The following is a 27,108-nucleotide window of genomic DNA, read 5'->3' on the forward strand; positions in this document are numbered from 1 at the left end:
ATGTTTGCCCGCTAAGACAATTGTAATGTGAACACAAGCCAGTGATATTTCGCAAATTTAAACACTCCATGAAAGGCTTGGCCAATGCATCCTATTTAAGGTATTCTGTTACTGCTAACCACCTAGTGATAGCCTGCAAATGCTAACGATAATAAGCTCTGTAGCTGACTTAACCAGTTCGGTATTCCACGTTAATGCTTGACAGCTAACGGTAACTGGCTAATGCAAATCACTGGCCTACTGATGCTAACAATCTTTTGGCTAGCAGCTAATCATGATGAGCTCCCAATTCTAGCCAGCAAGCTAACGTTAGCCCACTCATGCTATGGTGCTACTAGCAGCCGACTGGTGTAAATGGATCTATGTATGAATGTGAGCTGAAAGGAAAAGGGAAGTGTAATGTGTCCATTTTGTTCACACACACACACAAACGCACACACACACGGGGCCTGGCACATCTCCCGTGATGCCCCTTTTGCCAGCTTCCTGCCTCTGTGTGCCATCCCGGGAAGCACCCCCTACCCTTTCGTCCCCCTCCCTCCGAGCGTTAATGGAGGCCATTGAGGGGCAAAGAAAGCCCCCTTTGTGGGCACCCGTTTGCTCACTCACAGTTTCAAAAGCCAGCGCCAAGAGCGGAGATCTAAAGACGAGGGCGCCAAAGTGGCATGAACGGGAGTCGAGGAACGAGTGGAAGCGAAGGGGGCACCGGGGGGGCACAAACGGGGGGGTGTGAAAGTCCCGAAAAAGAGAGAACGGCTTAACCAAAGGTGGTTCAGATAGAAACTTCCACAATTTCACGTTTTTTTTTGTTTTGGTTTACTATTTTTTTTAAGTTTTGTAAAAAAAAGAAGGCATCTTGACATTATTTTAAAATTAATTTCAAATTGTAAGGATAATTATTGTTACAAGATATCGCACTATATTATTTGATTTTCTTTTTTTTTTTTTTTACTAATAATTGTGACACAATGTTCAAAATTGTAAACGGTACAAAAGCATTTACAAGATCAGTTTATTAAAAAAAATTGTGTTTTCCTGATTTTCATTTTTTTGACGATTTTAAAAACAATTAGAAATTCCAATAATAAATATCGCTACAAGATATCACAGTATTTTATTAGATTCTTTTGTATAAGAATTCTCACACAATGTTCAATGTTCAAACTTGTAAATGGTACAGAAGCAGTTGCAAGGTCAGTTTAATTGAAAAAAAATGAGTGTTAATGAAAATTTGTCAGGTTGTGATTTTTTTTTCTTGATTTTTTATTTAAAGGTGTAAAAATAATGTAATACAAATGTGCAAACTATTTCAAATATTGTTGAAACGATAAAATTCGATGAATAAAAATCCAAGGCGTCCAAGGTGTTAGTAAAAAAATGTTTAAGAAAATTGTAAAAAAAATTCTATTCCAGAGTATATGTGTGTTGTTTTTTATTTCTATGTAAAACTAGTTTATAAAAATCTCTTGAAATCTTTTTTAAACTTCTTTTAAATGCAACAAAATATCACAAACCTTTTATTTAAATTTATTTATGGGATACGTGATAACATTTTATATTCAGCATGATTTCAGAATGTAAAGACATTTGATTGTCATTCCAATAAAATGTTACACTATACCAAGAGTGCAAAATATAGACAATCAGATTTTTTCAAAGAACGTTACTTTTTTTTTTTTAAGAAAATGTAATGTTACAGGTTATCACCATTATTTCTGATAGTTTTTTTTTTTTAATGTCCAGTAATTGTATATAAAAATTCCATGTTTTTTTTTTCTTCCTGTATGCGGCCCTAAATGTAAAGGGTTTCGGTCTTCCTGGATTAAGCAAATTAGACAAGGTGAAGAACTAGAGTCGGTAAAAAAAGGAGAAGGAAATGGGCAGCAAACTAAGAAAAGACATCAATGGGGGTATAAAACAAAAACCCAAAAAAAAAAAAAAGCGGACGTGGCGCACTTTGGGCTGATTGATAGAGCTGGGATTGTTTGTCCCTGGGTCCAGCAGATGCGTTTTGAACATGCGGGCGCTAAATCTGAGCTAACGGTTTTTGTTGTCAGGGCGATGCCGGCCTGGCACTCAATGGCGCTGCGGGCATTTTGTGTGCGTGTGTGTCGCTTTTGTTGTCGCTCAAGTGAAAGAAACTAAAATACAAAACGTGTTTCCTGCTGCTGTGCTGCCAACGTGCGCTTGGTTACTTTTGTTTCTGTGGAATTTTGGCGCTCAGGTGCAAACTGACTCAATGCAAGGAAAATAAATGTGACCTTTGGTGTTAGGGATAAAAGAAAAAGCAAAAATAAGGCAATATTGTGTGTATTTGAGCAACTACAGTTAATGGTGATACTATTCTTTGACTACACAAATGCAGTTCTGTGACAGAGACTCTCCACACTGTGCTTTTTAGCCACAGGTACATGGAAAATTTTCACTTTAATACCATTTGAGTTTATCTTGTGACCCCACTTCGAACTCAAAACACTCATATCTCCGATATTTTTTCTTAACCAAATTAAATGAATGAAGGTATATTTATTTAAGCCAATTGTAACATTTTAAGAGAAAAACAATGCACTTTGAAATGCTGTACTTTATAAAACCATATAGTGAAGACATAGTTAGAATGTAAAGGATTCAATCATTTCTGCCACATTTTTTTGCTTCAATTCAATGGCATTGTGCTGCTTAAGCCTGGAGGGCGGACCTTAGCTTTTTTTTTTTTTGCACAGGATGAAGAATATACTGTTTGCCTCTACATGTGTTGCTGCACCAATTCTTAAACTATCCATTTCTTATAGCGCATTAATGATGTCAGTTAGGTGTTATCTCTTAGTCCTTCTGTGGTATTTCCCCTTATGTCTTAGCAATAATCTAGCAAACTTTAAGGCTGGGTTATGTGGTTGTTTTGTAGAATTGCCTTTGTTTTGTATTTAGTTTGACATATTGAAACTTCTTGTCTGAAGATTTCTGCTCACAGTTGCTCATACATTGAAAAGTGTTCAGTTAAAACTCTTTCAAATTTTACCATAAGGCAACATTATACGCATCAGAGATTTTGATTATTAATTAATATCGGTAGATGTTGGTAAATGCATTTTTGTCGGTAGATTGCTACAAATACTTTTCCCTAGTAGGAGCTGGCTGCAGCAGGTTTGGCTGTGATCGACCAATCAAATGATGGCTATGTGATGATGTCATCAAAGCCGGTTTAAAATTTGATTGGTTAAAAAAACAATCCCATTGCTTATGTAGTTTACATTACATCGGTCTGCACGAATCATTCTGAAATGAAATTAGCAAGAAAACACAAATGACCTTTGACCTATTGCAGATCACTCCCAAACTGATTTATTTTAGTGGTATAGAACATGTTAGAAACGAATCCCAAGCGGGGTAAATATCAAACGATTCCCTTTCATTTCTCGACAGTGACTCAAGATGGCCCCCTATAGGTGAGCTACCACCCGTCTCTCATCCCTGCTGGGTGGCACACCGCCTCTCTTCTTTGTCCCTTCGCCAGCCTCCCGCCGCTAATGGCCGACCGCCACGGCCCGGAAACGCTCGTATCCCTGCGCCACCGTGGGAGAAAGAAACTAGCGCCGTATTTGTCATCTGCTCTGCACGCCTGATTGACTTTCACTCCGTGGCTTCCTAATTAATATGCGGGGGCCCGCCTCCTCCCGCCAAGCTGTAAGACAAAAGTGTTTTTTTCTTTTTTTTATGCGAGCGCCTCCTCTTTTAATTACGCTCAAAAGGGAGTCTCGTCATCAGTGTGTACACAAACGTACAGTGTGTGCGTGTGTGTGCGTGTCGGTCGCCCTGTTCCGCACACAAAAAAAAAAAAAAGCGTGCTCATTTGTCGCCTCCATGCAAATTGGCGCCCGATGGAGGTTTTCTGGCGGGGGCCACAATGGACCGTTTGTACTGGGAACCCAATGGAAGAGGTTAGGAGGGGTTGTGGGGAGATGACGGCGACCAAATTCCCATCGCGACATCACGTTACTTTCTTCGCTCCGCATCCGTCGCACACTTATTAATTTAGGCCAGAATTAGTCGGCTGTTAATTAACCCCCCGTCCCATCTTTAACATCTTTGCCTTGCTTTTATCAATAGCGAATGAGGTAATGTGCCAACCATCGCCCCTCCCTCCCTCCAAAAAAAAGCAGTTTTCATACATATATACGTTTTATACATACTGGGATCTTAGACACTAAGACATTTTGAACTGATGAATGGGGTCATTTTGTAAAACTAGCGTCAAGGTCTGATATGAGGGGACAGAGAGAAAACGGGAAGCAAATAAGAACAAATGGAAACTGGTTAAGAGAGAAAAGAGAGCAAAAGCAACATCAACAACACCTGCTGGAATCTGAGTTAAATCCATAGAAAATTGAAATAAATCTGTTAAAAACTGGTTTGTGGGAACTTCCACTAAACACTGAGAACAGCATAACAATCAAGTCATTTTAGCACACCCAATGCTAACAAGATAGCTTCATGAGTAAGTAAGTACCGTAAGTAGTCAGTTGGTGTCAGTAAGTTTTTATTCATATTGCACTTTACACATTAAGACTCAGCCAATCGTCTGAGAAGGCCCAAAGTTGAACCAGCTAGCCTCATAAGTGCATAAGTAAATAATAAGAAAAGTATGTATATGCGGTAGGTAGGTAAGTATGTAAGGTAGCTAGGTAGATAACGAAATGAGGTAGGTAAGTAAGCTAAGTAAGAAAATAAGCAATTAACTAAGTAGGATAGGTAAGTACGGTTGGTAAATATAAGTAAGTATAGAATGTAGGTAAGTAGGTATGTAAGCAAGTAGATAGGTAAGGTAATATAAAAAAAAACATAAGCAAACCAAAGATAAAAAATAAAAAGATGCGATTGGCTGGCAACCAGTTCAGGCCGTCCCCCGCCTACTGCCCGAAGCCCGCTGGGATAGACACCAGCAAGCCCGCGACCATCGTGAGGATAAGCGGCTTTAGAAAACGGACGGATGGATAAACATCCAATATTATGAAGAATAGCAACATAACAAAAATAATACAATAAGTCACAAATCAAACAATAAACTCTCTATTCATTCTCCGGGTCACTTAACCAAACAAATGTGATTTCAGAAAAAGCAATAATCTTCTCCAACATTTGTTAGCGTCACTAGCCTAGCGTGACTCACTAGCTGCTCCCCTCCGTCTACATTGGGCCACATGGTTCTCATCAAGGTCTCTCAATTAAAAAGGCATGAGGCCCCTCCAGCCCCGCTCCTCCCAACCCAGTAATCACGCATGGCCACAATGGCAGCCTCTCGAAGGGATGCGTGCGCTGGAAGTCGGGGCTCAATGGCGCTGGCTTGTGGAGGTTAGCGGAGGTGAGGGCGTGAATGGATGCTTGATGGTGTTTCGGTTGGGGGGGGTTGAGAGGTGGGTCGGTGCTCTTTTGTTGCGGTGGTGTCCGGCGTGCCCCCCGTCACCTCTGGGGTCTTTCATAAGGAGTGTGTAATGGCGGCCTTTGTTGGTTTTTCCTGGTCTAATGGCTCCGCTGGGAGTCCTTGTTAGTGTCCGGGTTGGACGCCAGGGGACTTTGCAGGAACTCTAGGATTAGAGGTCGCCCTAAACGTGATCTGAGCCCCCCCTTCACAATGGTCATTCACACGTTACGTCAATGTCCTTCCCTCAGATCTTCTAATTGCCAAAGATTTCATTTATTCTCTCTGAAATCCTTAAATAATGGGCTTTGCGTCGACATTCACACCTCCATGATATAATCACCTCAACCATATAATGACATGGCAACCAGTCTTTAAATCAAACAAAAGCACCAAGTACAGTTAAATTGGCTTGTTACAGCTTCAGCAACCTTCCTGGACCTGCTTAGCAGCCCGTTGAGCCAACAAACTAGTTTTTTATTGCGTAGAAAAAAACAAAAACTGCATAACGCGATGAACAAACAACACTTAAAACTAACTTAGAAGACGCAGAGGGTAATTCCCACCTCAATAGTTTGCCACGGGTTGCCAGAAGAACCGAAATAAATAGGATAAGGTTGGTGCTTCTGTGGCAAACTAAAACTGAAATAACATTGAGCTGAATAAACAACTCTTAAAGATGACACAAAATGCAGGCCTAACTAGATTTCTGCTGAAACTAGACGCTATGGAAACATATAGACAGATCCTGCACTCAAAATGACAAAATCCTTCAGAAAAATGTAAAAAAAGCAGTGGCAAAGGGGAATTCACACCTGACTAGTTGGCCAGTTTGCCACCTTAACGGGCTGCTTCAAAAACAGAAATGAAAAGAAAGTGCGGTGCTGCTGTTTTGAAATCGTAACGAGATAAACGTCCTGAGCATACAACCAATTACGCTGAACTTGCTTGTTGACCGAAACGGGCAGCTGCAGACACGTCAATTGAACAGTAATGCGGTGTTGTTAAGTCAAAATAGTTGGAACAAGTAACAAAGGCCAAAGTGGTTTTCTATCGACCAAGACACATTAATTTGGAGGACCTGTACTTTGTAAATAGTTTGAGCAAATAATCAGGAAGAATTTGATTTGTGATTACTGACACAATCCTAAAATACAAAGTGCAGTTGATTCGTGGGAGGTCGCCAGACAAAAACAACTCGGGTGAACATTTTGGGGCATGAATGAGGTGTCGCTGCTTTTGTTGATTTGCCTTTCACACGACTCGTCATTTTTCCACGCCGTGAAGCACTTTGGAGTGCTCCGGCGCATTGGAGGCAATTTGCCTTCAGTCAAGTGGCTGAAAACCTCTCCAGCTGAACAACTTCCTGCGTTTAGTCAACCCCCCCCTCCGAACCTGCCACCTCCTGCCCCAGCCTCCAAACGGTGTAGCCAGCGTCAATGGCAACCTCCCAGTGTGCCGCCGCTGTGCTGACGAGCTGCCTTTGTTCTGGGCATAATCCGCAAGGGGGCTGGAAAATGCAAAAAAAAAAAAAAAAGCAAATAGGATCGACCGATAAAGAACTATATGCGTGGAATTTGTATGTATAGTAATCATCCGAATCACAACGATACATCGTGTAATGTAATTTACCGTATAAGTTGATCCATTGTGGCCTAACATAATGCAACCAAACATTACCCAAGCTAGCATCACCTGACATCACATAACGTAAAGTATAATGAAAACTAAACTCACTCAATGTATTGTAACAGAACCAAATATAACATCAGCTAAGCTTATATGTTATCATAAAGTACTGTACCCTAACATAGCATAAAAAGTGATGTGACATAAATTAACCTAATCAAACTAGGGCTGATCAATAAACTGCATAATTTTGATTTTTTTTTTTTTTTGGCCATGTCGCTCAGCCCGATACTAACTTAAACTGATGTCATTTGACGCAACCTTACCAAACAGAATCTAACCTGACATAATGTGACATAAAGGAAAAAAAAAATGCAATTTACCGTTACTTAACCTAATACAAAGGGAAATATAACGATGTAACTATCAACATAATATAGCAAAATGTAATGTACTCTAGCTGCACCTAACACATTTAAATGTAAAATGATGTCATACAAACTAACCCAACACAATTTAAACTGACAATGTAACATAATATAAGAACACAAACGAGTAGCTGAACTTTACCTAATGTAGCGTCATACAATGTAACGTAACCTCACTAAATGTAAAATACTGCACCATAACCTTCATGCCGTGATTGCATAACATAATGTGATGTGAAATACTTTTAGTAAAATAAAGCAAAACAATATAATTATAAAAAGAAATATGAAGATAAAACTCGTCTTTGAGGTACTGTATTTTTTGCACTATAAGGCGCAACAGAGTATAACGTGCACCTTCAATAAATGGCCTATTTTAAAACTGATTTCATACATGAGGCGCACTGCAATATAAGGCGCACAGAATAGAAGCTACAGTAGTGGCTGGGGTTGTATTATGCATTCACTAGATGGAACTGCTCTAAAGGGAATGTCAAGAAAATAATCAGATAAGTCAGTCAAACTTTTCAATCAGAAATTAAGAATAAAGAGGATTTGCGGAAAGTACTAGCTGAAAAATGGGGAAAAAAATACCTCTTGATTACATTAAAAGACAATGTAGATGCCATAACGAATTTAAAATAATTAAATTATGATTTAAATCATTTGTTTGAATCCAAATGCAACCAAAAACCTTAAAATATAGTGTTGTTGAAAACAATTTCTGATTTTATTTTATAAAATAACATTCTTTTACAAAACTCCCATTTTTTGCACCTTGTCCCCCTATAAATTGCTTAAAAATTAGAGCATATATAGCATATCAATTTCAAACAGTGTGTCATAAAATGTTTAATTGTAAAACATACATTCATAACTGAAATGCAGAGGTAAAAGAAGAATTTACATGGCAATTAAGTTGATTTTTTTTTGTTCCCTAAAAACGAAAACAGTTTATGTGGTGTATAAAATGCATCGGGTTTTAAGGTGCACTGTCAGCTTTTGGGACAATTGAAGGCTTTTAGATGTGCCTAATAGTGCAGAAAATACGGTACTTGGTTAGTTGGTTTAGAGTTCAGATTCTTCTTCACAAATAATTCTTAACACCAGTTGATGATAATAGCACTATTTTGCAAGCATGTGGATTAAAAAAAAAAAAAAATCAAGCTTCAATGGCTCCATCCACATCCAGTCAAAAAGGACGCAGATTTGATATATCCTCTCAATATGCAGCAGAAGCTCCCATGGGTTCCCCGCAGGAGGCCCTCGGGGCTCCCATTAAGCCTTTATTATCACCTACAGCGCTGATTCAAAAGACAGCGGCCATCTTGTTTGTGAAGGGCCGCACGCGGGGAGCAGACACCTGACGTCCTATTCAAAGAACGTGGGAAATAATCGCGCAGTCATCAGTGTCCGGAACCGCGGGTGACGCTTTGTTCTTTTATTGCTTGAATAAACGCTGGGCAAAAGTGCAAAATTGAAAATGTCTTCTATCTAACACATTGATTTTTTTTTTTTTTGCCCAGGGGCAAGTATGAGAGTCAAGAATTGTATTTTTACACACGATGGCTTTTGGAGACGATCTATCAATAACGATCATTAAATGGCTCTCATGCTCATTTCTGCCTGCATTTCAATGAGCGGCGTGAGGCTCAATGGATTTTTGAATGGGAGCCGCTATTCAGGCAATATCTGTCCACCTGACCACCTGTCCTCTATGTCCTCCAGTCCTTCGTGTCCTGGGAAAATAATGTAGAGCCTGTTCACACTCATGCGCCATCAAAGATCCACCCCGGGGGGAGCCCTGCTGACTACAAGGGGCCCTCCTCGTATCAGTGCCACCCCAGGATTTATAACTCCTAATTTGAATATCACTAAGTCACGTGGAATGATGTCACTATGTGAACGGGAGAAAATGTGGACAAAAGTATTGGGATGCCAACAAGGGTCCAATAAGTGGGATGAAGAAAATGAGGAGTTTGGATGTGTGGATAAAAAGGATTGGGCTGGAAAAAAAAAAAGAAATTTGGACAAAAGTATTGGGAGAGGAAGTGAAAGGTGAAGTTTGGACAAAGGCATTAAGATACCAACACGAAGAAGACAAAAAAAAAAAAAAACATGTTTGTGCAAAAGTATTGACACAGCTACAATAAGTGAAAAATGAATTTTGGACAATAGTATTTTGACGTCAAGCAACTATGGAGTTTGGACAGAAGTATTTGGACTGTCATCCACCTCAGGAGGAGCTGTGTGCCTCTTATACATCCACCAATCCCAGCAGTCTTTGAGCAGTAGGCGGGGTACACTGGTTGCCAGCCAATCGCAGGGCACACCGAGACAAACGACCATTCACGCTCACAAACATACCTAAAGGCAATCTAAAGTGATCAATATTCAAACCAAGCATGTTTTGGAAAATGTGAGAGGAATCTGGAGTAACCAGAGATAACCCACGTAGGCAGGGGGAGAACATGCAAACTCCACAGAGGAAGACCTGAGCCGGATTAAACCCACCGCCTCCGCATTTGAGGCGGACATGCTAACCAGTCTTACATCATTTTTTCCGTCCCATATAGAGTAATACAAAATATAATCATTGTACAAAATACAGATCATTTTTTATATTGACAAAAGTATCGGGACACCTGTGGGAAGTAAAAAGTGAAAACAACGTTAAGTTCAGATAAAGGCCCACTACCTTTGCATGAATTAAAAAAAAAAAAAAAAAACAATACCAAGGTGCCCCAAAAGCAACAAAATCCTTCTTTTGAGATTTGACAAAAGTATTGAAACAAGAAAGGAAAAGAGGTTTGGACAAATGCATTGGAACGATGACTAGAACTTACAGTCGATGTCTCCAATACAAACACCTTGGGAATATTAATCCGAAAAATGTTTTTTTGGGGGGTGGTGTTGATAATTATGATCATGAATTCCCCCCCCCCTCCCATCACCTCCATCCCCTCCCCCAGCGTCACTAATAATCCTTCACACTCGGGGCCCCGAGGACGGCGTATATATCTATAACGAGGACGCCCGCTTTCTCGGGCTTGTTTGATCCCCCCAAAATGAAAGTGTGTTAATTAAGCGGCCAGAGACAAAGCCCATCTGGAACGTTTGCATTAACCCCTTCCACACTCATTAAGTCTTTAAGACTGAAACTAATCATGGCGACCAATACTTGATTGCATTGTCTATCCGCTTAACTCACATATACATACAGTATATACATAAATAACAATGTAAAAATAATATGGTGCCAAAAATTTTTGTTACCTATGGTCCAAAGACACAAGCGGAGATTTTTTGTTTTCCTCAAAATAAAACAAGCCATTCTATTGTTTTGAGTTTGAAACAAAGGGGTATTTATGCCTGCGTTCTGAAGTCTTTCGAATGTCATAATTTCCTTAAATCTTACTATAATTATGGACAAATATTTAAGCACATGTTACTTCCTTTTAAAAACTCATTTTAGTGACACAGATTTTAAAAAAAATTAAAAAGAATAACAAACCTGGTCTGTGGTAAGTCCACCATGGGTGAGCACACATCTGCTGAGAAAACAGTTGTCCATCAAATAGTTAAAAAAAAAAAAACCTGCAAAAGCAAGGTGAATGATATATATCACAAATTAGCCTTTTTTATTATAATTAGCCATACTTTAGCCATTTTCAGCAATAAAAGTTCATATTTTGTCTGTGATTCTGTCACCAAATATTTTTCATGTTTAATAATATCTCTTAAGACACATTCTGTCAATTGCTGTCAACTGAAAACTACATCCCATCTACTAATAGCTTAGGTGACAACCAATTACGGCTTGCAAATGTCACATGACCAAACCCAGAAAACTACTGAGCCCTGATTGGTTGTTACATAAGCCTTGAGCATGTTTACTTTATTCAAAAAGTTTTAACTGGACATGAAATAACGAAATGGAAAAATATTTTTTTCCTGATCATCCTTTGGAATTGTTAGGCGCACGGGTATCACCATGAAGGATGAGGTTTATCCGAAATACACTTAACTTGGTCACTGCAAATATATGTTAATTAATTCACTCATTGTTTTGGGGTTTTTTTTTAAATTATGAACAGAAAATGAAAGTTCAAGGTCAGTTAAAACCGGAGTTGACAAAAACGGCATCTACACATCGCTTAGCTTAGCACTGCGCAAGTTAGGGCAAATAATGAACTCACCGCACAATGCAGTTTAATGTACGGTCTTATGCAGAGCAACAGTTTAACAGTTCGGGTGAATCTAATTTCAAAACTTGCAGGAATAACTTTTGACCTCACTCGCGTTCACTGTTCTCAATCAACTACCTTTTCTCGCTCGCCAACATCGCGATAGTTGCGTCGTTTCCTCTCTCTTACTCGTTACCTAAGAGGACGTTAGTTATTACAGCTCTCTGCTGGACACAACTGCTACTGCAGGTAATACAGTACTCTGTTTTCTGGAATTTTATAATGTGCCTGGATAAATAAGTTTTTGTGTGTGTGTGTCACAAAATTAAGGATTATGCTATTAGACTGACTTAAGAGCCGCACTAACAGTAAACTTCAACAAGAAGTTACAAATATCTAAAACGAAGCATTCTTTGCAAGCAAATGATTTCGTCAAAGTATTGCTTTTCAAACGTCTCGCATTTTTGACGACAGTGAGAACGAGTACTAACAAAGAATACCCTTGAAAAGTTATATATTTAAAAAGTGTGCTAAAATGTCTACATTAGGTAAAAGTAGATTTATAATACGTTTTCAGTGCTCTTGTAATAGATTTTATCCTATGTATGCCATTGAAAACACCAATATCACGCATGAAAAACGTTTATTCGGACCAAAAAATACAATGTTATACCTTTTAAACACGCTAGAATAAAAATGGGAATATTTAGAGCCTAAAAATGTGTAATGGCCAATCAAAAATAGTTTTATAGGAAAATACAGCAATATCGAAGAATACCCCCAACCAATAGCATAAAAATATTTGTGCGGAAAAAAATGTTTTTGTTTTTTTTCTTTTGTTTTCAAAGGAAATCTGCTCTTTGGTGTGGAAATTCAACAGTAAGCATTTCGGTGCTGTGGCCCACTTTGTAGATAAACTAGCATCCTTCATCAAAGAGGCTCGCCTCCCACGCAGACCTGCAGCACAGCGCCATCTAGAGGTGGAAACTTGCTGCTGATGTTCTTGTCTTTTTGGAGAGAAAATGTACGTCCCTTCGACAAGACAAGGACCGCAGGCATGACTACTGCACTTGTGTATCTGTATGTCCGTGTGTGTGTTTAGCCGTTGAGTTTTTCGGTCTCTGCAGACATGACGGTGGTCAACTGGGAATCGTGGCCCTCTTCGGCCCCGGGAACCTGAAACACACACACAAAAAAAAAAAAATAATAATAATAATAATAGTAAAATAGAATGCATGAAACAACCTCTTGGGGGGAAAAGGAAACATATACATTATACGACACGTGTAAATTTACATTATATTATAAAATAATATTAACAGTTATGATAAATGGAAATACTGTAAGTTAAATAAAGTGTATTATGTTGCGTTTAAGAAAAATAAACATTTAAAATATTACTGTGTTTACCTAAAACAAACAGTAAATTATAAACATCTTAACCAGTCAATCAAAAAAATTAAATTGGGGCAGCACGTGGCTCGTACTGTCTTGTTCAATTATACGAAACATATTGCCAGCAATATCCCACGATGCATTGTGGGAAATCGACATTGCGTCATCATGGGCATTTTAATTCGGCTACTGTGGTGCAGCAACGCTACCTGCTGGTCAATTGATGAAACTGCAACATTCTCGTGGCAATACATTTTGGCTTCGCTAGGCATATATCTATCAATAACATTTTCCACTAATCGAGTTAATTTTGATCTACTAGGGTAGAATCAAGCGTCAGTCGTAGTAAATTATCGTGTTATTACACCATATCATACCAAAATTTCCATTTACATATTAAGGGACACGTCACTTCATTTATAAATTATTTTATTGTCTTTATATTTTTTTTCTCCAAAACTAAACCAATGCAATAAAATCATTTTACTGTCCACTCACCTCCCAGTAGACACTGTCCTCATAGCAAAGAGTGTCAGGAGGCGCACCAAAAACGGGCAACTTCATGATGAATCCTGGCAGGACGAGATATAATTTTTAGTATACCTTAAAATTAAACCTTGAACGCGCTTGAAACATTTTTACTAAAAACACAGGAAGGACTTAAAACAATAAATGTAACCTCCAGCCTTGTCTTGCATCTCCAATTTGCAACCCACCAATTTGAAACTATCACCTGCGCTTAAACCCATATTTGGAACTCTTAATGTAACCCCTTCAAGTAAAACATTTAAAAACCCGGTCTTATATTCCAACTTTGCAACCCTAGTAATGACTTTGTGCCCACCGACGATGAGCCCTCCCAGCAGGGCCATGCCCAGGGTGACCGCCAAGGAGATAGCCTGCCGGATGCCCTGGAAAGACGCGTCGATGTCGCCGCTTGCCACGTCCGGAAACACGTCACCCATGCTGCCGGAAGCACACACACACAATTTAAAACACACACACAATCAGCAGCATCACGTGACCGCCTGATTACAGCATATCATAAGGCGTGAGAAAGCGTTTTACGTACCCGTCTCCGTAAACCTCCGAAGAGGCGACAGAAGCGGTGACGGCTCCCACAATGGCACCCAGGACACCAGGCATACCATGCAGGTTGTGAACGCCGCACGTGTCCTGGATCTTCAGCTTCTCCTCCAGGATAGGCTGAAAAACACACACCTCAGTCATTTCTGCTGCATGCGCTCCAGGTGGCTTTTGGAAATTACGTTCTAGAGACATTAGCACTATCTAGTGGACAGAACAAGCACTGCATGTAAATACTGATTTACTGTATTGTCAAATAAAATGCTGAGTCGAATTGAGCAATTACTTTGTCCAGTCCTGAGAAAAGGTAGCGTTTTTCTCACCGAGAGGTACTTGAATCCCAGCACGGAGATGATTCCAGCCAGGAAGCCAACGATCATGGAGCCGAATGGCGTGAGCATCATTTCCCCCGCCGTGCCCGCAGCCACGCCCCCGGCTAGTGCCGCGTTTTGGATGTGGACCTACAACAGCAGAAAAAAAAACTCCATAAAGTTAAAAGCGAACTTTTACTAAGGCGTTCTTTGAAACACTATCCTCGCCATGCAACACACTCATTTACCTTAACTGTGTCCTAAATCTCAAATTGGAATCATTAAATGTTCCTTGAAACGAATGTGAATCCTTAACCGAGGCATTAAAGCGTAATTTGAATCCCGAAGTCTGACTTGAAACCCAAACAACCCTGACACTTCCTCGGAACCAACATTTTAAACTATGAACGTAGTTTAAACCACAAATTTAAAAATCTAAATTGAATCCATAACCTTTGCTTCAAAGCCCATCCAACTAGACTACAGCATACTTCTGTCTTTCAGGTGGGATAGCAAACATGATGCCCGCATCAGATTAGCTCTGCCCACATATCACCGGTCTACTATGTCACCTGCTTTATCGGAGCAAATCAGTCAGCGCCGATGCCTATCAGAGGCAGCGTGGCGCCCCACGACTATCGGCTTTCGTCTCAGCTGACGAAGCTTCGAGAGCCTCCGTTCGACACTGAAGAATTTTCTCACCATATCCAGCTTTCCGTCGTGCGCGGTGAGGGCGGACATGCCGTAAGTGGCCAGCGTGCAGGCGGCTAGCGAGTAGTACGTGTTCAGGGCCGTGCGGTGCTGGTCGTCGCCGTGGGCCGTGATGGCCGAGTTGAAGCTTGGCCAGAACATCCACAGGTAGATGGTACCTTTGAGACCGCAGTCGCGAAATGTTAGCTGCAAGAAACTGACAAAGCTAGCTGCTCGAGAATCGACGATTTTAGAGATTTTACCAATCATGGCGAAGAGGTCTGAGTGGTACACCGAGCTGTTCCGATGTTTGCTCTTGTCCAGGCTGGGTCTGTAAAGGACTCGGGCTACAATCAGCCCAAAGTAGGCCCCGAAAGTGTGGATGGTCATGGAGCCGCCCGCGTCCTTGGCCTGGGATAAGGAGACCGGTTACAGTTTTTCTTCATGGAACAGTCAACTCTTATCCTTGGGATGAGGCACCAAAGTGTTTTTATACAAATATTTGACGCAATTATGAAATTACTTTACAAAATGGAAATGGTATTCGAAACGTAAATATGTTTAATATGTAAGTAAATATTTAAGTTTTCGGGCTAAGAAATTCCTAATGGCACACATTGAACTAACATCTACAGTAAACTGGAACCCTATTTCAAACTAGACTCTGGAAACCCTCCATTGAGACCCTATCTCTGCCTCAAAAGCCTTATTTGTAATCTATCTTAGAACCTGAACTTGAAACGTCCTTGAGTTTTTAACAGGTAGATATCTGGAAGTATCGGGAGATCAAATGTATCGCTTTTCAATATACTGATAGGCGTATGTTATTTTTCTTTTCAATTTATGAGCAAATTAATTGGAACACAAAGAAGCTTTTTGTTATACTGCATTCTTGTTATACCTTTGTAAAATGTATGCTTGCGCGTTGTCATTAGTGATGCCAAAAATGTATAAGGCAAAAAATAAAATTCACAGGAGGTATTGTCATTGAAAAATGTTGAGAACCACTGCACTAGTCAGTCCGGACCACAGCTAAGTGCCACATAGTTCGCAATCGAAGCCCCAAAGAACTCACCCCCAAAGCGGAGAGCAGGATGAACTCATTCACTGCAAACAGAGTGACCTCAAACAGCGCCATCACCAGGAGCTGGATGGGACTGGTTTTACCCAGAACTGCCCCAAAGGAGATCAACACAGAGCCCGTGCAAAAATCGGCATTGATCATGCTGGAAAAGATGACCAAAAAAAAAAAAAAAAAAAATCAAAACGCGGGAAGTAATAAAGTACAAATACTTTGGAAAATAGATTTATCAACACTTTTTCTTTTATTTTCTTTTTTATACACTTACCTCTCGACTCCAATGTGTATCTTTCCACCATGCATGCCGTGGAAGAATCCCTGCATGAGCGTAGCCCACTGCAGCGCGAAGGCGGCTATCAGGAAGTTGAAGCCCACGCTGCTGAAGCCGTAGCGTTGCAGGAAAGTCATCAGGAAGCCGAACCCGATAAAGATCATCACGTGAACGTCCTGGAAGCCTGAAGAGATGTGTTGGGTGTGAAATTATGCCGGCAGGAGTTCCACAGGGCTCACTTCTTTGCCCAGCTAAGTTTTGATATTGGTTTGAAAATTGGTCTTATTTTCCAAGTATCAATACTTGCTTTGACAGCCAATACCAGTATTAGACACTCTCTTGGAGCAGTTTCACAAATAAAAAATGACTGATTACAAATGAGAAGAATAGAAAATTTCCATTAATTTCATGAAATTTTAAAGAAATTTCAGGAAAATTAATCCATGTGGTTCATTTAAAAAAATCATGACTGGGCCATTTGTATGGGAAAGTCGAACTGTTGCTAGGCGGATGTTAATATCCTCCTGAGACCCGGCCTATTCATTTGCGTCCACTGTTATGTCCATTTTGTGCCATCATGGAAGCAAAGTTAATTGCATCCCTAGCAAACACATGAGACATCATTGAAAAGGCCAGGATGTCCTCTACTGAGCACACTAGGACCTAGTAGCATAGCTCAAATGAGTCAAAAGGTATAGACCAAAAACAATGTCCACTACACTGGACACAAATGAATAGGCCAGGTCTCAGGAAGCTATTGGAATAGGTAGGTCTTTATGGTAGGTAGGTCTTTGTGTATCAAAAGTAGAAATTTGGTATCGATGACTTCTCAAGAGTTGAGTACTTGATAATGAGTCTGGAAAAAAAGTGCTAACGAATGTCCTTGAAAACAAAGGCATCAAATGTTTTGCACAAGTTACTACAACTTAGCAAGTAGCTTCATGTTCTAATTCATTTGCTTTCAAATTGAAAAGAAAAAATCCACTGTTCCTGTCACCACATTTGAAATTCTTCAATTTAATTTGCTGATACCTGCAGAAACCATGTTGAACTTTTTATGTGACTGAAGACAGTTATAATTATTCATACAAAAATGAAATAAAAATGTCTTTCCTTCCACTCTTACAATGAAGCAGAATGTTCCTGCTAAACAATAATAACATTTCTAATGGTCAACATTGCCACGGCAACTGCTAGCTGGCACAAACACCCTTGTGAGTGGTGCCAGCATCCCCCAACTGGCCCCGTGGCCCCAAAACCCACAGCAAAATGAAGATACAAAACTAAATTAGAAGATTTATACCCCACAAGAATAACAAGCCAAATGCTGCTTCACTGAATTAAAAACATTGTGTGCAATTTGAAATGACCGTTGACTTATCACATTGACCTGTTTTCTTTTAAAAACACAAATAAAATTTTAAAAAGGGCTGAATCATGAAGATGACTTTCGGTTCGCGTGACGGCCAGGGTGTTGTTTTTTTCTGCAGGAATGTAATGTAATCACGCTGATCATGTGACCTGAGCGGGCCACATCTGACTGTTAGTGAATCATAAAATTCCAGAAAGTCATGGATGTACTATATCAACACTCATCTTATCTGATTGGGGACAGACGCCTCAAGAAAGTCATAGATTACATATTACTTGTTTACAACTTTTTCGACTAGTTTTATTACTAGAAATGATTACACTTTTGCCTGAGTCCTTCTCGAATGTCTTTGCTTGACTCTGAGTGCGATCGCTTACCAAAGAAATCGTTGTAGGAGCTCAAAAACAAAAACCTCATTAAAAAAGTCTCAAGAAGGCCTAAACGTATTACCCGCAAGCGATAGTCTCGCACCGCGTTACGTGCAAAGAGCGGATTTCCTTCTTAATGCGACTCGATCCAGTGAAAAGTGGCACACAGCAATGCTCGTTTTTTGCCGCCCATTTTCCGGAATTAATCCTTCAAAACGTATTCACAGTGGAGCCTTGGGATACGAGTTTGATTTACTTTGCTAAATTGTTTTTATTTTGTAATCAAATCATTCTTCCCTATTGGAATGAATGGAAATGTCAATAATACGTTCCAATCTTTATTAAACATTAATCTAACATTTGTTTTATTAAAGCACATTATAAAAGCATATTTAGATAGAATGTAAATAATTACACACCAAGATGAAATGTATTAATTCTATTCATTGGACTGCTCCATCTGGTGTACCCACTTCAGCCACCGGGTGGCAGTGTAAAACAGTGATGTAGACAAATGAAAACGATTCAACTAAATTTAGTAACTTAATCAAACTTTTTTGAACCGTTAATAACTATATTATTATACCTCCCATTTATATTGGATGTAATTCCTCGTTGGCCACTAGATGACAGTTCCCATTTTTTTTTAGTTTGAGGTGGCGTAGTTGTGTGAAAAGAAGAATGAAAATACAGTTTTAGCGGAGCTAAAAATTATGTTGTTGGAATCTTGAAATATTGTCCTCTATAACCCTGCTTTTTATGCCTGAAGGAAAAAAAAAAAAAACAGTGCACATAGTCTATACCCCACTACTGTCGTGCTTTGTTACTTCTTTACACGGTGCCTCTTTTTCATAACGTTTGTACAGTTTGTTATAACGTTGAAAGGTTAGTTAGCATTAGCATGTTCAGATGACGCTGACGATAAGAAGAAAGTGTTTATCTCTCGACATTCTCATCATTCCCGCCTGCAGCAAAGACAGCTAAGCGACAAGCGCTCATTCGTCACTTTGACGGACATGTTTGAGTATTTTATAATTGAAGTTGTGGACAGGGGGCGGGCTCACATTCACTTCCTGTATTCACATCATATGACTCTAAAGGCCACGCCCTTAACACAACAGATCATTCGTTAACCAAATAGATTTTTCAATCATGGTGCAATACAGTGTGCTAGTGGTTCGTGTATTTGCCTCACAGCGCAGAAATCCGTGTTCAAATATTCATTGCTGTTTATATAGTATTGCATGAAAAAACAAACACAAGCTTTGTTGAAGATTCTAAATTGCTCGCAGGTGTTCCAATGTGTTATAAAAATATGTGTTAAATTTAGCAATAAATGTTTATGAAACACAGATTCAAGGAAAATTAAGAAAACAATGGATCATCTTGTTTATATTAAATGAGTGAGGGGAAAAATGGCTCTGAAATGTCAATGGACTGAAAAAAAAAACCCATCTGATTCCAATTAGAGACACCAAAGAGTTGCTCGCTTGGTATTTGCAAAGATAAACAATTTCGTATGTTATACATGTGAGTATGTTGCTGAGAACTCAATGTTCCACAACACTGAGTATTTTTTCAGCATTGTCTTTTTCAACCCACAGAACTTTTAGTTATTAGTAGTTGTACTCCCCAAAATAGTCCTCCAATCAGATTCAGGATCTCTATAGCGGACTCTCTCCTAATGCATTCAATCCCAAAGACGTAATTATACGTTTTTACAGAGGTCTGAGATTCAACCTCACGTACTTATTGACGTATTGTTTTTTTTTTTTTTTTCAAGTATTAATTGTCTGAAAATAGCTGGCACACAGTGAAGTAAAAGTTACTGGACTGTTTGAGTTTTGAAGCGTCCAAACCAAATAGTCCTCCAGAAATTCTGGAGTGACGTTCCAGTTGTAGAAAATGCAACTTTCGGTCTATGCAGAGGCAAGAGTGCATCATGGATCATTTGGTTTCTGGTGCTCGCTTCAACCTGGCTTTAAAATATGTTGCACAAGGAACGATTAATAATCGCGCAAGATCCATTTGACAACCAAAAGTGGTGAAAAGTTTGAGATGTTAAACCCACCCATACACGTTTTGAACGATGTCGTTTTTTTGTTTTTTTTTTGCATCTAAACAAACAGATATGAATCTATTTTTTCTGGTTTTGCAAAGTATTTTTAAATCCTATTAATATTGATACACGTTTGGAGGATAAAGAATATATACCTGTGAGTATTGTCATCTAACGGTCACTCAATAGTTTATATATCAATATCTGTTGCTTAAAAGGTTTCAGGATGTCACGTTCGGCATTCGTTAGCCCATCTATGTTTTGGTTTCGTGCTGTAGGCAAAACGATGTGTTTGTTTTGAAAACAAAGTTTGACCATCATCTCAGGCGCGGCAATAGAAAACTTAATCCTTTTGCCAAATTGCTGCTAGTTGTAGTAAATTGAAAAAAATGCAAACGTGAAACTCCATATAGTATCATAAAATAAAAGTCATTCCACCTTTCGAACTAACTGCGCCCAATGAAGCGCAACTTAATTGGGTTTGGCTGTTTGAATTTGTTTACAGCGCCATCTAAAGGATTTCGGCTGTAGTGCGCTCAGTTAGAAGAAGAAGAAGAAGTGTGGTGACTCACTGGGATAGCGGTAGTAGAAGTCGTTATCGTAGTCTGAGTGGCTGCGGTTGTGGCTGTGCCATTGCTTGGCGTCCACCTCATGGTCGTACTGGACCAGGACGCCGAAGAGGATGATGAGGATGATCTGGAGGATGAAGCAGATGATGGGCAGCTTCAGCCGCATATTGGTAGACACGTCCGTCATTCTTGTCCCTCTCGGGTTAAAGGACCCGCCGGAAAAACGCGGAGCTGCTGGGTGCCGCGCAAACTCAAATTATGGCCGCAGCCAGAAATGCCAGACTGAAATCTGTGTGTGTGTGTGTGTGTGTGTTTCTGATTTGTGTGTGTTAGTGTGCATGTGTGAGGGTGAAAAGAAATAGATGAGTGAACTTCTCTTTCATGAGTTTTTAACTCCACACGCCTCCTAAGGCATGAGGGCGGGGTCACCTATAGCCACGCCCCCAAGGATCCTCCAGGTAAACTTTATCAACTTCTTCAGCGGGAAGCAATAAAAAACTTTCATCTCCAAAGTTACATAAGACAATCTTAAAATTTACTTGTTTGATCTGCACTCGGTCGGTCTTTGAAAACCTCATCAAACCTGTTCAAATTAGATATCTCTTTTACAACTTAAATTATTTCAAGAACAGCGGGGCATCACTTACTCACGATTGTAAGGTGCAAATTACAAAAAAATGACTTAAACTACCAAATTAAAATTACAAACAAAAAGCAAAAACACAACACAAAACACAAATATAAATTCACAAACATACAAGAAGAAATCAAATTGAGACTAGCGAAACCTTGACTGAGAGAGTAAGAGGAAACTGGAGACTAAATACCCGCACAACTAACGATACAACACGAGACAGCTGGACAGGAAACAGGGAGCTGATTGGTCAACAAACAAGGGCAAGGTGTTAAGGACAGGTGAAGACAATGACACTAACTAGAAAATGTCAAGGAGAACACAAACATGAACTCAGAAACGTGAACCAAATCACAGCTGAATAAAAAAACAACTAAAGAAAATAAAACACACACACAAAAAACACATCGGATGAGATTAAAAACAAATTTTAAAAAAATCACACACGAAAACAGAATAGCATTAATTACAAATAAAACATATTACAAAATGCGAAATGCAACAGCAAATTCAAAAATCAGAAACATTTTAAATTACTCAAACTGCTTTACACCGACAACTCATTTGATTGAGTGGGGTTCCACTGTACCTTTAAAATTGTCATAAAAAGCTTTGAATATGAGCTTGGCATTTTAAATTCAATATATGTCAGTAAGTTTTATTTGTCTTAAATTTGTTCAAGTTGATCTAAAAAAATATATGTAAATTTATATCCATTGTCAACAAGGTTATAAAATGTTTTGCATTTAATCTCAAACTCCTGAATTGTATATATATATATATATATATATATATATATATATATATATATATATATATATATATATATATATATATATATATATATATATATATATTTTTTTTTTTTTTTTTTTAAACAAAGTATTGGTTTAAAGTTATTTTGTATTAAAATTGGTTGAGGTGGTTTAAAGTCCTAAATCTTAATTGTTATAAAGGCTGCTTTGAATGGGCTTAAAAGTTCTTATAAATGAAACTCCCCTCAAAGTCTTCAATCGGATTAAACGAGGTTGTAAATTGGACAAAAAAAAGGATTGTATTTATTATTCTTGTGCTTCCATCATCTCCCAATGCCACCAGCTTCAATTTAAAGGGAAGACAACGGCTACCAACTTAAATTGCTAACTGAGGAATTTGAACGCGGAAACTAGCATGAAGCTTTCAAATCATACATACACATGTGTCTTTTTCTTTTTTTTTTTAACCAAAGAGCAGCAGTTCGATAAGAGATGTCAGTCACACCGATATCGGCCTCTTCATCTCCCCCCACAGGCTAAAGAAGGAATGTTGTTATGATTTGTAGGAATGTCAACTATTATTCGGAGTGCGAAAGACAGAGCAAATCATACACTCCTTAGATACACCTCAAACATTTCAGCCAATCTGGGGCCAGGATGAAAGAAATTCAAGAAAAAGACAAAATAATTCCTTGGAGGCAATCAAGGTCAAAAATATTTGATTGTAATTTTTTTTTTACATGAATTGAATTGCTGCAGAAGATTTACAGGTGTCACAAAAATAGTTTTTTTGGTCTTGAATTGGTGGTGGTGGTTCTAAAAAAAAAAAGGAAAAAAAAAGCATCTATAAATTGGTCTTAAAATTCAATCCAAGTGTTTTCAAAATGACCTCAAAACATTTAAAATGTCCTTAAAATGTCTTAAAAAGTACAGATACAGTGATTGGCTTCCAAAATCCTATAAGCCGACGCCCCCATGAGCCAGTTCAGCCAATCAGAGATGTGAAGAAAGTCATATGTGGAAAAGGCACACTCCTTTCATACTGTACAGCTGAATCACCTGATTGTTTTTTTTTTGTTTTGTTTTTTAAATCAACGATGCTAAACCGCTTGCTGACAAGCAAGGAATTTAGTGAATAATTTGGTTGCATATCACTGACACCTCATGTTGGTCTTGTGATGACACACACACACATATTGCATAATTTCACCACATGACTGATCACATCTAAAGATAACTCCAAATATTTGCTCTTGAAACTTTTCTGATAATCATATATACAGTAATTGTTAATAGTACCATCTTATTTGCAGATGCTGTTCATACATGCAGATAACTGATAATACTTATTTTACTGTGGATAACAATTCAGAGATTTACATGTTTTGCCTTTAAAACAATTTTATAGCTTTGCTTCAGATCCGCCCATTTAGCTTGATGCTAACAAACAATGTGAATTGCCATAGATAAGCTAGCATCAGTGTTAAATCACTTTAAGCATATTTGAACACAAATGGCAACTCAGCACGCATAGGCAGACAATATAACATTATTTATTATTTAGTATCTGCATTAAATACCTAAAATTATTGCATTACGGAGAAATTGTGACTATCATACCAAAATAGACCCGCCCGATGTCAATGATAATGCATGATTATTATTTTATTACTTTATTCATTTCTGTTGAGTTGGAATCCATATAAAAAGTGAACATGCTGTACAGAGAGTGTGTTTTGTGTGTCGCCCGTGTCACATCCTTAAGTACAAGTGTGTGTAGCGCTAGCAAAGTGCAAGTGGTAATCAGCGCATCAGTACCGGGGGGCCGGCTGCCGGGCCTCAGTGCTGATAAGACAATCTGTTCATCTGAGGTATCAATGGCAGCAGAGGATGAGAAAAAATGGGGAAAAAGATAAATGCAGGTTTAAACCTGCCGGGCATGTTTTCGTGGAAGAACACGAGACAACGCAGGGCTTTAATGGACCTTCACACACACACACACACGCACACACACAAACATGCACAGTAGCGTGGTTCATATGTGTGCTTGGAAATAATGTGTGTAAAAACAAGTGTCAATCAAAACACGGTACATTTAGTTAGTCAAACCACGTTTACATTATTACCCGTGTAATTGCTTGCAAAATAAAATATTATGTTCCGTTTCAGTTGACTCATTTGAATGACGTAAAAATGTGGATGAAAGAATGTTTTTGATGCGTGATATCAAAGGGAAAGCACACAAAAAAACATTTGGAGGCTAAAATATTGAATAGATTGTCAAAACGTGCGACATACAATATGCCATCCTGCCATCCCTTCTAAATGCTTGTAAACTGGAGGTCAAGAGGTACATTCTGCAGATGTCATATTTAGCCCATGTCAGGCTCATTTACTGCCATTAAAAATTGGAAATATTGTCAATTTTGGACATATTGAAAACCAGATGTTTTTTCATGCATTTCCTTCAATTTTTGCATTATTCCTTTCAGTGGCAACTCGCAAACGGAGCGCAACAGAGATTAGCGTGTTGACACCCCAAAGCCACCAGGTTGCGCTAGCGGCCAATTTATGACATTTGCAAGCATTTCAGTGACTTCAATGATTGGCTTAGCCTGGACTTCCATGATGCAAAAGTCTTAAAGCCATAATACTCTGATTATAACATAAAAAAATTCAATTTCATCTATATATAAATACACAGCATATTTACTTTTGCTATTATCACATTTTTACACTTTCTGATAGATATATATGGATAGGGTTGATGCCACTGAACATTTTGAGGGGTTGAAAGCAAGATATATTTAAATTTGACGATGATATGATCCTTTCAAAGTCAGCCCAAGTTGGGTGATAAAATGATCAGGCTATTGAAAAATCCCCAGACATGCAGGGAATAAAAATTTTGTAATTTGTCACAATTTATTGATTTATACATGTAAAAAGGAAACTGCTCATTGTACATGATTAAAAATATTTTTAGGCTTTATATTATTATTATTATTAATAATAATAGTATTAATAGTAGTAGTAGTAGTAGTTGTGTTAGTGGTAGTACATTATTGCTGTTGTTCAGTTATAAATAAAATAACTGTTCAATTATTTACAAACTGTTATCGATTCTCAAATAGATACATAGATGCATTCAATTACATCCAAAAACAAATAATTATTTCACCCTAAATCACCTTACCATTGCATTTTTAAGCGTGTTTAATGTATTTATGTGCGCCACTTGTTTTGAGAGCATTTCTACAGTAAGGAATCAAGGGCGGAAAAACAAATGCTTCGCTTGAATTTAAGTTTGAAATGTTAAATGAGGCTCCTTTTAGCTACACTATATAGACCTCACGCATGTGTGCATGCATGCATGCGTGAGGTATGTGGAGACAAGCAGCGCGTGTGCATGTAGCTGCAGGAAAGCGTACACTCAGACAGGTGAGCGCCCTCGAGCTTTTCAACAAAATGTTTCTACTGTTTCTCCAAGAAAAGAATGTTTGACTTATTGGCCGTCATACTTCAACATGCTACATACTTAAACGGCGGCGTGACCCCGCCGCTCGTCACGCCTTTCATCATTTGAGTCACGCACTGCTTCAACGCGCCATCCGGCGGGCGTTGCCCTATCGGCCTGGCTCATCTCGCCCGAGTGCCCCCCACCCCCCACCCCCACCCCGGAGCGACGGCCTGTCATAGCAGCGTCGCCGTGGCCTCTTGTTGAACTGTAATACGTGAAGATCATATTTTCCATATTTTCTGGTATTGAGCTGAGGCACTTACAAGAAAGACCCCACATTAATTAATTTGTTTTTCAATGTGAAATTTCAATCATTGGCTTGTGTGGGTGGAGCCAAACATTTGACTCCGTCCACACCGATTTCGTTTTTTTTGTTGGAACTATTTCTTTGGTAGCGTCAACGGTGTTGTCTTGGAACGTCACGCTTAATCGTTTTTCTGGCGTTGTCCTGTTGCCATTTTTGTATTCTCAATAGCATTTCTGATACCCAGCTGCACAGTATTGGCCGATGCCAGCATCGTACGGATACCGACCCATTTTTATTTTTTTTTCTTTACACTAAAGAACTTTAATCAGTAATCAAACTCTTCTCTTTTTTTTTTTTTTTTACATTCGTACATGTAAATGTCATTGGCAAGTTATTTGTTAGTACTCACAAATACTGATACCACCATTTTATCGTGACAATTCCCATTACTGGTATCGGTATCGGAACAGCAGATTTTTTTTTTTTTTCTCTACACTTTATTCAACATAAAAAATTACCATTCACCGACCTGAATTAAAGACTAATCTTAATGCTCAAAAAAGTACGCTCTCTGTTGGGGACATGTGTTACTGCACCCATCCCAGTGGAAGACATCTTTTGACTACAACTTTTGAACCCAATGGCTCATACACAGGCCGCATGGTGGAAGAGTGGTTAGCACCTCTGCCACACTGTTCACAGTCCGGAGTTCAATTCCAGCTTCCTGCGGTCTTCCTGTGTGGAGTTTGCATGGTATCGTTTTCAAATGGATTTAAATGGCATTTACACATCTCAGAAAAACTGCATCCTCCATGATTTACAACCAGCCTCAGATTTCAACAAGTCCCAACTCATTGGTGTTGTGTGGAATTTGGCCCTGTTCAGTTAAACGCAAAGCTATTTTTCCGTTGTACGAATGAAAATACGGGTTTGCTGGAGCTTCTGCCAAGTAGTGGGAAAACATTTAATTGTTATAGTCCCTAAACATTGTCGACATAGATAAATGTAGTGAATAAATCCCCAACGTTAAATCGCTAATGGGTGATAGCTAGCTTGCAATATAGCTAGCGAGCTCACTAGCGAGCAATCT

The 27,108-nt window shown here is 38.9% G+C and overlaps 2 protein-coding genes across 3 annotated transcripts in view; both read right to left on the bottom strand.

Annotated features, from left to right (window-relative positions):
* LOC148426370 (uncharacterized) overlaps positions 1-12,130 on the bottom strand; it is a 52,285-nt gene extending 40,155 nt beyond the window's left edge. For both annotated transcript variants that reach the window (XM_088409821.1, XM_088409822.1), the window contains exons 1-2: positions 11,673-12,130; positions 10,988-11,070 (exon numbers count right to left, since the gene is read on the bottom strand). In XM_088409821.1, the coding sequence (XP_088265947.1) occupies positions 10,988-11,047 (60 nt within the window). In that variant the 5' untranslated portion in view covers positions 11,048-11,070; positions 11,673-12,130. The remainder of the gene's footprint in view (positions 1-10,987; positions 11,071-11,672) is intronic.
* A 156-nt stretch (positions 12,131-12,286) lies between these two features.
* On the bottom strand, positions 12,287-21,233 carry rhbg (Rh family B glycoprotein). Its single transcript, XM_088409820.1, has 10 exons — positions 20,866-21,233; positions 16,492-16,678; positions 16,218-16,368; positions 15,406-15,553; positions 15,155-15,321; positions 14,465-14,602; positions 14,128-14,261; positions 13,900-14,021; positions 13,554-13,627; positions 12,287-12,836 (listed from the first exon to the last, which is right to left on the bottom strand). Exons 1-10 carry the CDS (start codon positions 21,047-21,049, stop codon positions 12,759-12,761), a joined length of 1,383 nt encoding a protein of 460 aa, XP_088265946.1. The 5' UTR covers positions 21,050-21,233; the 3' UTR covers positions 12,287-12,758.
* Between the last annotated feature and the right edge of the window lie 5,875 nt (positions 21,234-27,108).

Source organism: Hippichthys cyanospilos, chromosome 3 (genome assembly GCF_059441005.1).
Source record: "Hippichthys cyanospilos isolate Australia breed blue-spotted pipefish chromosome 3, RoL_Hcya_1.0, whole genome shotgun sequence".
NCBI classification, from domain to species: Eukaryota; Metazoa; Chordata; class Actinopteri; order Syngnathiformes; family Syngnathidae; genus Hippichthys; species Hippichthys cyanospilos.

Bases quoted from the DNA above. Each gene is read 5' to 3' on its own strand.
- rhbg (XM_088409820.1), bottom strand. From the start codon at position 21,049: ATGACGGACGTGTCTACCAATATGCGGCTGAAGCTGCCCATCATCTGC. The intron at 15,322-15,405 runs GTAAAATCTCTA...GCGGTCTCAAAG, and splicing joins AGACCTCTTCGCCATGATTG to GTACCATCTACCTGTGGATG. The intron at 13,628-13,899 runs GTGGGCACAAAG...TCGTCCTGCCAG, and splicing joins GCTGGGAGGGCTCATCGTCG to GATTCATCATGAAGTTGCCC.